Source organism: Paroedura picta, chromosome 16 (assembly GCF_049243985.1).
Source record: "Paroedura picta isolate Pp20150507F chromosome 16, Ppicta_v3.0, whole genome shotgun sequence".
NCBI lineage: Eukaryota > Metazoa > Chordata > Lepidosauria > Squamata > Gekkonidae > Paroedura > Paroedura picta.
Genome location: NC_135384.1, coordinates 17,512,047 through 17,524,182, shown reverse-complemented (window position 1 = coordinate 17,524,182; position 12,136 = coordinate 17,512,047). Strand labels below are relative to the sequence as shown.

Below are 12,136 nucleotides of genomic sequence, written 5' to 3'. Positions count from 1 at the left end.
GAAGTCTGAAGTTTGGAGCTTTGCTCCAAGAGAACTGTAGGTCTCACTTGGAAGCTGGAGATGCTAGCCTTGAACAGTACTTTTCCTGGTGGTCAGAAATCCTGAGTGATTAAAGATAGAACTGTTGCTGTGTGATAGAATAGATGCTTCACATACAGAAGGTCCCATGTTCAACCACCAGGATCTCCAGTTTAAAGTATTAGGTAGTAGCCAGGTGATCTAAAAGATCTCAGCCAGAGACCCTGGAGATTTGCAGAGCAGACTGGGATAGATCAGTATAAGGCAGTCTCATGTGTTCATTTCCTATTGGATCAAATCAAGCGGTAACGACGTGTGTCAGAAGCAAGAAAAAAAATTATTCTCCAGGAAAACAAAACAAAAAAGGCATCCCTAGCAAGGGTGAGGAAAGGAAATTTTGATTGGAGCCAAAGCAGACTCCCTAAATGTAGCATCATGAGAGAAACCATGAGGGTTGAGTCCAAAGTTTTGGCCTCTTCACATTGTGTTTGTCTTCCTATGTTCCCTTCCCTGCCAAGGGCGCCATGAGGCCAATGTCAGCCCAGGGCCATCTGGCAAGGAAGGCCTTTGAGGCCGGCTCCTCCCCCTGGCCTGAAGCTGACCACGATGTCTCAGGAGGGACACAAAATGCCCTAGGCGATGTGCCAGGCAGCCATGCTGCCTGGGGCATTTCTTTTCTGTTTAGAAAAAAAAACGTGATCCTAAACATGGAAAAAATGGCCCCTGCCACCCCCGCCCCCCACATGCAGCAGAACCTTTTTGCTCCAGCTGCCTTGTCTAGAGGCAGAAATCCAGCACAGGGAGAGTGTGCTGGTGAAAACAGCCCCCCGTGGGTACACAGGAAACGGTGGGGCAAACTTCCCCATTCGCAAAAAACCAACAGAATGGGTCTAGGTATCAAATAAACTATTATAAACCCAGCTTTTAATTTTGTGTCATAGGTACAAACAGGAGTGACTGCCGGCTTATGCAGAAGGTAAAATTTTTGTGAGGATATGGCACCTTCACAAAAGAAAAAGAAACAGAGCCCAAGGTTGTGTGAGACAAGTCGGTATTAAGGCCATTTTTATAGGTCAGATTAAGGGTTAGTTCATAGTGGTACCTTTATTACTTGACAATTTCAGTTATCCAAGGAATGAATCAAAATGGGTTAAATTCTCATATACCTTCAGATAATGTTTTTCAATGGAGTCTCCTCTCAGTTCAGATGTAATGCAAAACTACAGTGTACTAGTTTAACCTTATCTGAGCCCAGGTTACTTCAGTGCCTATGGTTAGTTAGGGAGCAAAGTTTCAGTCCAGTGGCAGCTTTAAGACTCAAGTTTAATTCTGTGTATAAGACGAGTTAGTTTTTATACCACACTTTTCACTGCCTGAAGGAATCTCAGGGTGGCTTCCAATCACCTTCCCTTCCTCTCCCCACAACAGACACCATGGAGTAGGTGAGGCTGAGAGAGCTCTGACAGAAGTGCTGGGTCAGAACAGCTTTATCAGTGCCGTGGCAAGCCCAAGGTCACCCAGCTGGCTGCACGTGGGGGAGCGGGGAACCAAACCCGGCTTGCCAGATTAGAAGCTGCCACTCTTAACCACTACACCAAGCTGGCTCTCCAGTGTGTGTACTTTCCTGTGCATGTGCACTTCTTCAGATACATTGTATGAGAAGGTTTATATCCCTAACTAAACTTTGTTGGTCTTAAGAGGACCACAGGATTCAAACTTTTTTCTGTTGCTTCAGACCAACCAGCTCCCCACCTGAATCTATGGTTAGGATACATCTGAAACTATGATTTTGTATGATGAAGGGACATGGATATGATGACTCTCAAAATGCAGAGATAGTCAGAGCAAAGGCAATGAAGTAAGAATTTTTTAGGTAAACCAGGATTTGACTGGTTGTCCATGAGGGGAATCCTGGTTTGGTAAAAATAAACCATGGTTTTGTGTTAGTCTGAACTGAGTTGGAGTTTCTCACAAAAATCTCATGATCGACATAAATGTACACATTATTCCACAGTTTCTTCAACTAACTGCGAGTGACAGTTGGCCTGTTGCTCAGAAGTAGGCCACACAAGTGTCACCAGGCTCTAAACAACTGATTGAGTTAAGTTAAAACATGAAAGCATGTTGCTAACTAGTACCTCAACCAACATGAACTCCCTTCCACACCCCTAGCTAACTCTTAAGAGCCAAACGTCATATGATCAGTACTTTTTGTGAGTTTTGTCTTTCCGGAGAGATTTTCTAGGTTATTTTTCATGAAATCAGCAAGGGAGGATTGGCTACGGAAGAACTCCTTAATCCTTAGTACTTCCTGCTGTTTATACACTAAGAATAACCCTTCTCAAGGGCTTTTACACCTCTTGGGAAATATGGAAACCCCAATAGGGAACCCCTCATGTTTCCTCCACAGATCGGAGTCCACTTGAGAAGGGCAATTTTTAGCAGACAAAAGGTGAAAAAAGCTACTGTACAGGGAACCCCTCTCTTTTTCACCCGTAGGAAGAAAAGCAGAGGCGAGGAGACATTTTGAACAGACAAATTGGCGGGAAAGGGGGAAATGTGGAGTGAAAATTACAAAATGGTTCACCATGTATAGTTTGCCCCAAAAGGTAGGGTTCCCTGCTCCCACCCTTTATGGCCTCTTCACTGGGGCGTTTCAATGTTCCTGCCGCTCAAAGATCGTGGCAAATGTCCTGAAAGAGAGAGAAGAAAGAATTGAGTGCCTGCTGTTGGCTTAATTGCATTTTTGCTATTCTTCCAAGGAACTCTCTGTGTTATAAGTGGAATATCCAGGCATTTCTCCCCACCTAGATGGGTTTGGCCATAGTAATCTCATATGATCAACATACTGGGAAGCTGAGGGCTGGCAGAGGATTTAGCAGGTCTGCCATTGAAACAATATTTGAGAGTTTAAAACCCACATTTTTGATACAGAATATCTGCCGGCTCTTGACTCTGTCCACCAGCAGAAACTGTCCTGCCAAATATGAATTGGGGGGGGGGGGGTTAAGCAAATAGTTTCTCCCTAGGATTAAGGTTAACAGTCCCAATTACGATGTGTAGGTAGGAAAGCTGGATGATGAAGGATAAATATTGATTCATTTGAACTGTGTTGGAGGAGAGTTTTACTGATAATGTGGACCACCAAGAAGACACATAAATGAGTCTAAATCAAATTGAACTCCCCCTCAAAGCTAAAACAAGTAAACGAAGGCCGTCATACTTTGGACACATGATGAGAAGAAAGGAGTCATTAGAAAAGACAATAATGCTCTGAAAAGTGGAAGGCAACAGGAAAAGGAGAAGACCCAACCTGAGATGGATCTATTCAATAATAGCCCTCAGTTTGCAAGTCGTGAGCAAGGCTGTTAAGGACAGGACATTTCGGAGGTCAATTATTCATTAAGTAACTAAGTCAGAAGCTATTTGATGACACTTAACATACACACACACTGAATGGGGCAGAATTTTGGTACTTACTGAAATAAGGCTCCTGATAACTCATCTACAATACTCCCTGCAAAAGATAAAACGGAACAAATTGGACTTTTGTTACTTTGAGTTTACAATTCACGCTGCCCTGAGCACACACCTTCTCATTAGAAAAAAGCTGTGATCGTCTGCATAACATCAGTACTGTAACCTTTACAAAGTCTATGTCCTCCCAATGAATGTCATGGCTGAAGCAGGATTGGCCTGCTAATCCTATTCCCTTCTTCCTTTTTTGCTTCAAGACTGGCACGTCAGCTTGGTTCAAAAATTAGATGAAACCCTGGTGTGGCCTAACCATGACTGGCTGGAGGTGAGGAGAGACTTGGCCCACAAATGATAATTCAAATCCTGGTTTTCCTTAAAAAAAAACATTCCTGCTGTTGCCTTTGCCCACTTTTGTGATATTGCTGACTCTGTGACAGTTCCAGGAGCTTTCACCTCTCCTATGCCCATCCCCAGGCCCCTACTGGCACCCCGCTTCCCCCTTCCCCACCTTCTGCCTACAGACTTTCTCTAATGGCACTGGGCAGCATGGCTCAACAAAATACTTGTATTTTAAACTTTGTAGCTTAACTTTTTGGTTTAAGGTGACCATAGTCCACGGATGGAAAGGCGGGACGGGCCACCACCGCCACCCCTCCCCACTGCCGCCAGAGCTGCTTCCCCTCGGCCCAGCCAGCACGCTCACCATAGTCTGAGATGCTTCCCCCCTTCCCTCTTCCCCCGCCAGTGGAGCCACTTCAACGTGGGATGGAGGAAAACTCGGGTGGGACATGGAACTTTTGCACCCAAGGCGTGAGTGACCCGCCATTTTTGGGTCACCTGGTCACCTTATTTTGGTTCCTAGCTGGACAGCATGTACCAGGCAGTGCAAAAATACTACCACTCTGTACCACCTATACTTTCTTCCCCAGTGATGCTCAGCAGTGAGTCTGGCAAGGTAGCAAGGAAGCATCAAGCAGAAGACAGGGAGAAGGGCATGCAGGTAGTAACTACCTGGTAGTTGGCAGCAGGACAGGCATGTGAGCAGCAGGTTGGTGACAGGATACCCCACAGAAGCCCTAGGGCCAGTCGGGTGGCCCACCTCAGGGTATGCTTATGCTGGACTTGGAGATTTGCATTTGAACACTTATTTATGGGAGGGGCTGTGGATCAGTGGTAGAGCACCTGCTTGGTATGCAGAAGGTCCTAGGATCAATTCCTGGCACCTCCAGTTAACAGGACCAGGTGGTAAGTTATGAACAAGACTGTTCCCTGAGACACCTGAGAGACACTGCCAGTCTGAGAAGACACCACTGACCTTGCTGATTCAGCATAAGGCAGCTTCAGGTGTCATTTATACCTTGCCTTTCCCCCCAATGGGGATACAAAGAGGCTTACATCATTCTCCTACCATCCATTTTATCAGAATGACACTTTGAGGCAGGTTAGGCTGAAAGAAAGTGAATGGGGCAAGGTCTCTCAGATCCCAGTCTGACACTCTAACCAGACTAACTGTGATTCATGAACTTCAGGCCACAGTTTCCTATTCTGGACCCATTCTGCACACGCTAGATAATGTGCTTTCAATGCACTTTTGAAGTAGATTTTCCTGTTCTGCACAGGACAATCCAGCTGCAAAAGCACACTGAAAGTGCATTATCCAGTGTGTGCAGAATGGGACCTGGTTTGATGCATCCTAAATTAGTGCAATAGCCACATTTGGACAATCACAGTAACTACAGTAATTGTGTTTGCAAGATATCTGAGCACAGCTGAGGTTTGATGTTTGTAAGCCGCTTAGGATCAACAAGCAGGGTACTGAGCAAAAAAAGAAACACTCACCAGGTGTACAGGCCGTCTCACACACAGGGCAAACGTAACAGTAATGGCAGTACTGTAAGAAAAGGGAGAATACAGGAGGGGGCGGAGTGAGTTATTGAGAGGGCATTGCTATGATACTGTCCACAGAAACAGGAGGGGATTGGATCAGGATTGCCAGATCTCCCCTGGCCAACAGCAGGTTGCCACTTCCAAGCTGGGAAATACCTGGAGATTTGGGGGTGGAGCCCTCAGTGGGGTGCAATGGCATAGAGCCCACCCTCCCAAGCAGCCATTTCCAACAGGGGGAACTGATCTCTGTCACCTGGAACTGAGCTGTAATTCCAGGGGATACCCAGAGCTGGCCTGGAGACTGGCATCCCTAGCCAGTCTCCCAATTCACTTTCTTACCGTGCAGGTCTCATGCATACAGCTCTCAGGATCCCCAGCATAATCTTTTAGCATGGCTATTCCTTTTCACCAGCAGGAGATCTTGTTGAATCTACCCTAGTGGTCCTTTTTCGTCCTTCCAAAGGGGGTGGGGGCAGAACGTCAAATTTAAGGGGGTGGGGGGAGCGCTTGTAACACCAACCTGGCAGCTTCCACAAAATTCTCTGCGGTCTCCTTCTTTACAAGGGCACTTATCACACTCATCACAATGCTGGATGGGGAGAGAAAAAAGACAGGTGTGCATATGAGAGAGAGAGAGAGAGAGAGAGAGAGAGAGAGAGAACACCCCCCCCCACACACACACTAGAGCACTTCAGGCTTGCACAGTTCTAAAGCAGGAGCCATGTGATTCTGTTATAGTAAAGGTAAACAGGCATCTACTGACACCTGAATGATGCATACGTGGTTCATCTTTGTGGTACCACCTGTCTCTTCTGGGTTTCTCGTTGGACTCCAAACCCAACAAAGTGGGTTGCCAGTTCTGAGATGGGAAATACCCATGGGAAATATTTTGGGGGTGGAGTCTGAGGAGAACAGGTTTAGGGGAGGGGAAAGCCTTCAGTGGGGTAAAATGCCATACAATCCACCTTCTAGAGAAGACATTTTCTCCTGGTGAACATTGTCTCTGTCGCTTGGAGATGAGTCGTAATCCCAGATCGCCAAAGAACAGCTGAAGGTTGTCAGCCCCCCAAAAAATCACTCTGGATAAGACAGAGCAGCTACTCTTTTCCAAGCCCCACCCCCTTTGGAAACTCCACCGGCAATCTTGAGATTTTTTTGTGCAGGCCAGTTCACCCCCAATTTGCCCTTTAAAACAAGGTGTTTTAAGCAGGGATTCCTGAGTACAGTCCAGAGACTCCATTTCAATTCATGGCTGAGCTGGGAAGCCGGGCAAGGAGGCTTCTCCTGTTTCTCCTTCCCTCATCGGCTTTAGCAGCAGCACACAGCCAGCAGGAGGCAAAGGCACAGGGGAGGGGCAGGAGAAACCACAGGCTGATCTTGTGTATGCAGAAAGTACCCTTGCTGGGGCTGATTTAGAGGGACCCCACAGGGTTTTCAAGGCAAGGGACTGTTTGGTCATTCTGTTCCTCTGCATAGCAACCCTGGATGTCCTTGGTGTCTTCCAGCCAAATACCAACCAGGGCCAACCCTACTTAGCTTCGAAGACCTGATGAGTCCAGGCTGGTCTGAGCCATGTCAGGGTGGCAACAATAACTGAAAGGCACATGAGGAATTGCCAAGTTGCAGTCTTGGCCACCCCAGCAGCAGGAGAGAATGCCGCTAACACCACACTTCTCAACTTTGAGGAAGGTAGCAAAGGTGTTGGTGAAGAAACAAGATGGAGGACACAGGGGACATGCACAATTGGGAAGCTGTGATCTGTCAGGCCTACAGCTGTTCAGTGCCCAAAGTTCTAGGCTTCCCTGTTTTATTTACTGGAAGTTTCTTCACATCATTGGCCCTGAGAAAAGCTTTGTCTCATAGAATAATGGAATAACAGAGTTGGAAGGGACCTCCTGGGTCATCTAGTTCAACCCCCCACAATACAGTAGCCCAGGGGGAGTCAAACTGTGGCCCTCCATATATCCACGGACTACAATTCCCAAGAGCCCCTACCAGCGAATGCTGTGATGTTTCTGCCAGCTGTTTATAATGCAGGAGCCCTACCAATGAAAAAACAAATTGGCAGATTTATACACTAGATCAGGGCTAGTCAAACTGCGGCCCTCCAGATGTCCATGGACTACAATTCCCAGGAGCCTCTGCCAGCAAACGCTGGCAAGGCCTACTTGAAATTGTAGTCTATGGACATCTGGAGGGCCGCAGTTTGACTATCCCTGCTCTAGATGTTAGTCTATTTATTGATATCTCAATGTTCTCCCAGCTTGGTGCAATGGTTGGCAGCCTCTCATCTGGAGAGCTGGTTTGATTCCCCACTCCTTCAGATGTAACCAGCTGGGTGCCCTTGGGCTAGTCACAGTCCTGTTAGAGCTGTCCTTACAGAGCAGTTCTGTCAGGGGTCTCTCAGCTCCACCTACCTCACAGGGTGATGGAGGTGGGGAGAGGAAGGGAAGACAATTGTAAGCATCTTAGAGACTAGTGTAGTGAAAAGCAGGGTATAAAAACCAACTCTTCTTCTCCCTCAGTGGGATCCCAAAGTTGCTTACAACATTATTCTCTATTTTATTTCCACAACATCCCTGTGAGGTAAGTCAACAGGAAAGCCAGTGGGCCAAGGTCACCTAAGAAGCTTCTAGGGCTGAGTGGGGATTCAAACCTGGGCCTCCTAAATCCTAACCCAGCACTCTAACTCAGCCTTTTTCAACCTTAAGATTGTGGAAGTACTGCTGAAATATTTTTAAGGCTTTGAGGTAACAGGAAGTGATGTCAGCTGGCCGTGCCTCCCTGCCACCCCCACCCCCACCCCTGCGAAATGAGAGGAGCCTCAGCTAGCAAAAGTCTCTCCTTCCTACCCCCTCCACATCCATTGTTGGCCATTTTGGGAGAGTTCTGGGTCAACCTACCCAAATAAGGGTAGAATTCTTTTAAAATTAAATTTAAAAACTTTGTTCCCTTTTTGCTTGGAGCCAGAAATGGCAGCAAAGGGTATGGTGGGGGGCTCTCCTCATCTGCCATTTTGAACCCCTCCCCTCATGCTGAGGTATGATTGAGGGGCCTTCTCAGTACTGTGGTTGGGAAACCTGCGCTAACCACCAAACCCTCCCCGGCTGTCTACATCACTCTCTCCCAACCTGAACTTCTGTAACCACTAGTTCAGGGGTAGTCAAACTGCGGCCCTCCAGTTGTCCATGGACTACAATTCCCAGGAGCCCCTGCCAGCGAATGCTGGCAGGGGCTCCTGGGAATTGTAGTCCATGGACATCTGGAGGGCCGCAGTTTGACTACCCCTGCACTAGTTGTTTAACACTGCATTGTTGCTTTCACTGAAAGGACCATAGATGCTCCTTTTAGGCCACATGGAAGCGGCTGACATACAGTAACCCATCTTTTGTCTCCTTCACAGACAGTGGGAGTGATGACTCAAAGTCACTTTCCTGTTAACAACTGGAGAGCTTTCAGACAACTAAGTTGAAGTTGGATTCCAGCTATCACCTTTTGTACAATGGAGCGCAGAAATAGCCCCAAGCACAAGTGGTGTTAAAAGGCAGGTTCCTGGAAGAGAGCAGTCTAAATGGGACCGCCATGTTCAGATGCTTCACACCTCTGAATATTAGTTGTTGCATAGGGGCAACAATGGGTGGAAGCTTTGATCTCTGTGCCCTAATTGTGGGTCTTCTAGGGGCAGCTGGTTGGTCACTACGTGAAGCAGGATGCTAGACTAAATGGACCATCAGTCTGATCCAGTACAGCTGCTTTAATATTCTTAAGGATTGCCATTGTTATGGGCTTTCTTTCTACAGTTTTAGGTGCAGCCAAGCACAGGAAAATGAAATAGGTGAAATTTTACCAGATATGGAAAGACACTGGTTGAAACATTTAATCTTGACCTTTCAGGGTAATATAAAAGCAAAGAAGTGGGGCTTGCAGCACCCCCTCCCCCAAATTATCAACCACTGCCAGACTCCTGGCAACAGAAATCACTGATGAGGGTTGTCTTTTGGCCTGAAGGAAAATGGCTTGTCTCTTTAATAGAAGCTTAATAGGAGGCTATTTGTCCTGTGATTTTATTTGTTTCTAGGCCAAGAAAAACTTCAGCTGCCCATTGCCACATCTCTATTAAAGGGGCAGAACATTTTTCTCCAGACCAATTGACATGAAAAGTATTCAGCACAGGGCCAGAACATTTGTAATGTGCATGCTTGCGCTGCATTAACATATGCAAAATCCGGCAGACTATTACCAAAGAAAGAACAAAACTGAAAAAGCCTCAGCCTAGCTAAGCTTTGGTATTGCCAGAGAGATGGGGGCCGAATTCTACCTCCCCATCAAGGATCTAAGGAGGGTATCTTCTGAGATCTGGTTCCAGGGAGAGCTAATGAGGAGGCTGTTACATCTGACCCAGAAAGAAGGCAGAGAGGAATCACAAGATAACTCAACCATTGGACTAGGACATGAATGGATAAAGGTATGGGTTATGCATCTCTCATGAGCAGGCACCCTGGCTTTCAACAAAAAAACTGTTCTACCAAGCAAATTCCACTGAAATTCCCCTCCTCACCTTGCAGAATTTGCAGTAATGGCAAAGAGATCCCTCTTCATACTCATCGCCTTCATCATCATCATGAACTTCTGCAGTAGAAAAGAAATACACAGCTAAGGTTGTCAAAGGTTTTGTAATGGGGCAACTGGAAAACATGTAGGCCTAGAAGGTGAGGGCTGGAGAACACAGGAGTGGGATGAGTTACAAAGTTCACAAAAGGTTTGAAGATAATATGGTATTTTTATATAGCTCTATGGAGTTGTCAGTAAAAAGTTAGGGAGTAGGTTCTCACAACTGAAACCACAGTATGTTGCCAACAAGGGGGGGGGGATTCAGCTAGAGCAGAGGATGCTGGGAGTCCAGATGTCTAGCTTTTCATGGCACCTCAGTTTCTCCTAATGAAAATAAACACAGTCCCATCACATCCCATCTGCTTATCCGCAGAATAACACAGGGTTTTGCTCACCTTCTTTACCTTTGCGGTGCTTCTTTACTTTCTCACGGCCTTCATGTTTGCGATGCTTTTCCTTATGCCTTTCCTCCTCATCATCACCATCGTCATCATTGTCTTCCTTATCAGCACGGCGATGATGATGGTGCTTTTTATCCTTATTATTATTTTTTCTATGATGATGATGTCCACCATGGTGATGGTGTCCATGAGCTTTTTCATCCTCCTCTTCCTCATCATCGTTGTCATCGTCGTCGTCATCATCATCATCATCATCATCATTGTCATCATCCTTTTTTCTATTAAGGTGTTTACTATGATGTTTATGGTGGTGGTGCTCGTTGTCGTCATTGTCATCGTCGTCGTCATCGTCGTCGTCGTCATCGTCGTCATCGTCGCCATCATGACTGTGATGGTGATGGTGGTTACCGTGATGTTTATGAGGATGGTGATGACGTTCATGTTCATTGTCATCATCATCATCGTCGTCGTCATCATCATCATCATCATGTTGGTGGTGATGGTTACCATGATGTCCATGAGGATGGTGATGATGTTCATCTTCATCGTCGTCGTCGTCGTCGTCATCGTCATCGTCATCATCTTGGTGGTGGTGGTGGTGGTGACCGTGATGTTTATGAGTATGATGTTCTTTATTGTCGTCGTCGTCGTCGTCGTCGTCATCATCATCATCATCATCATCATCATCATGGTGATGGTGGTCACCAGGCCTATGATGATGGTCTTCATCATCGTCATCATGGTGGTGATGGTGATGATGGTGGTTACCATGGTGTTCATGAGTGTGGTGTTCCTTGTCATTATCGTCATTATCGTCATCATCGTCGTCGTCGTCATCATCATCTTTATGTTCATGGTGGTGGTCATGATATTTATGATGTTGGTGTTTGTCGTTGTCGTCATCATCATCATCATCATCGTGGTGGTGCTGGTGGTGAGGGTGGGGGTGGTAATGATGATCACCATGGTATTCTGGATGGTGGTGTTGGTCATCATCGTCGTCGTCATCATCATCATGGTGATGGTGGTCATCGTGGTGTTCATGATGGTCATGATGGTGTTTAATTTCTTCACCAGTGTCATTATCATCATCATCATCATCATCATCATGGTGGTGGTGATGGATGGCTTGATGTTCATGGTGGTCCTTTTCATGGTCATCATCATCATCGTTATCATCATCATGATGGGTACTGGGATGGTGATGGTGATCTCCATGGTGTTCATGATGGTGGTGATGATGATGATCATCGTCACCATCATCATGATGAGGGGAGTGACTTCCTTGGTGATGTTCTGCTTCATGATGATGAATAGCATGTCCATCACTGTCATCGTCATGATCATCATCCTGGTGGTGTTGCTTGTGATGACTATGTTCATCCTCATGGTGGTCAGCATGATGCTCTACATCTCCATGGTGATGGTGTTGATCATGGTGGTGGTGGTACTGCTGCTCATCTCCCTGTGCTCTGGGGAGCTGAAATGAGCATAGCAAGATGAGAAAGAAGCCTAGTGCCCAGGCCTTCCAAGAAGCCATGGCAGAAAAGATTATAAGGGAGCAAAAGGTTTGCACCCAGAAATCTCAGTAGAGTTTCCAGAACAAGCAAGAAGGAAAGTCACGCAGCACAGAAAGAGATCTAAGGGGTGCACTCCACAGTTTCCAGCCCAGGGTTTGTGTGAGCGACGTCTGCAGCTGGCTTAGATTACCCTTCAGTCTTCAGCCAATGGCTCCCCAGCTC

The 12,136-nt window shown here is 46.5% G+C and overlaps 1 protein-coding gene across 2 annotated transcripts; it reads right to left on the bottom strand.

The window, feature by feature from the left end:
• Nucleotides 1-925: 925 nt before the first annotated feature.
• Nucleotides 926-12,113, bottom strand: HRC (histidine rich calcium binding protein). 2 transcript variants are annotated; one of them, XM_077314871.1, is made up of 6 exons: nucleotides 10,398-12,113; nucleotides 9,941-10,011; nucleotides 5,903-5,971; nucleotides 5,335-5,386; nucleotides 3,499-3,535; nucleotides 926-2,711 (listed from the first exon to the last, which is right to left on the bottom strand). In XM_077314871.1, exons 1-6 carry the CDS (start codon nucleotides 11,932-11,934, stop codon nucleotides 2,675-2,677), a joined length of 1,803 nt encoding a protein of 600 aa, XP_077170986.1. In that variant the 5' UTR covers nucleotides 11,935-12,113; the 3' UTR covers nucleotides 926-2,674. The 2 variants fall into 2 exon arrangements, with proteins under 2 accessions (XP_077170986.1, XP_077170985.1); XM_077314870.1 differs by having other exon boundaries at nucleotides 10,389-12,109.
• Between the last annotated feature and the right edge of the window lie 23 nt (nucleotides 12,114-12,136).

Bases quoted from the DNA above. Each gene is read 5' to 3' on its own strand.
- HRC (XM_077314870.1), bottom strand. From the start codon at position 11,934: ATGGCTTCTTGGAAGGCCTGGGCACTAGGCTTCTTTCTCATCTTGCTA. The intron at 5,972-9,940 runs GTGAGGAGGGGA...CTCCCCATCCAG, and splicing joins ATTACTGCAAATTCTGCAAG to CATTGTGATGAGTGTGATAA. The intron at 5,387-5,902 runs GTTGGTGTTACA...CTTTTCTTACAG, and splicing joins AATTTTGTGGAAGCTGCCAG to TACTGCCATTACTGTTACGT.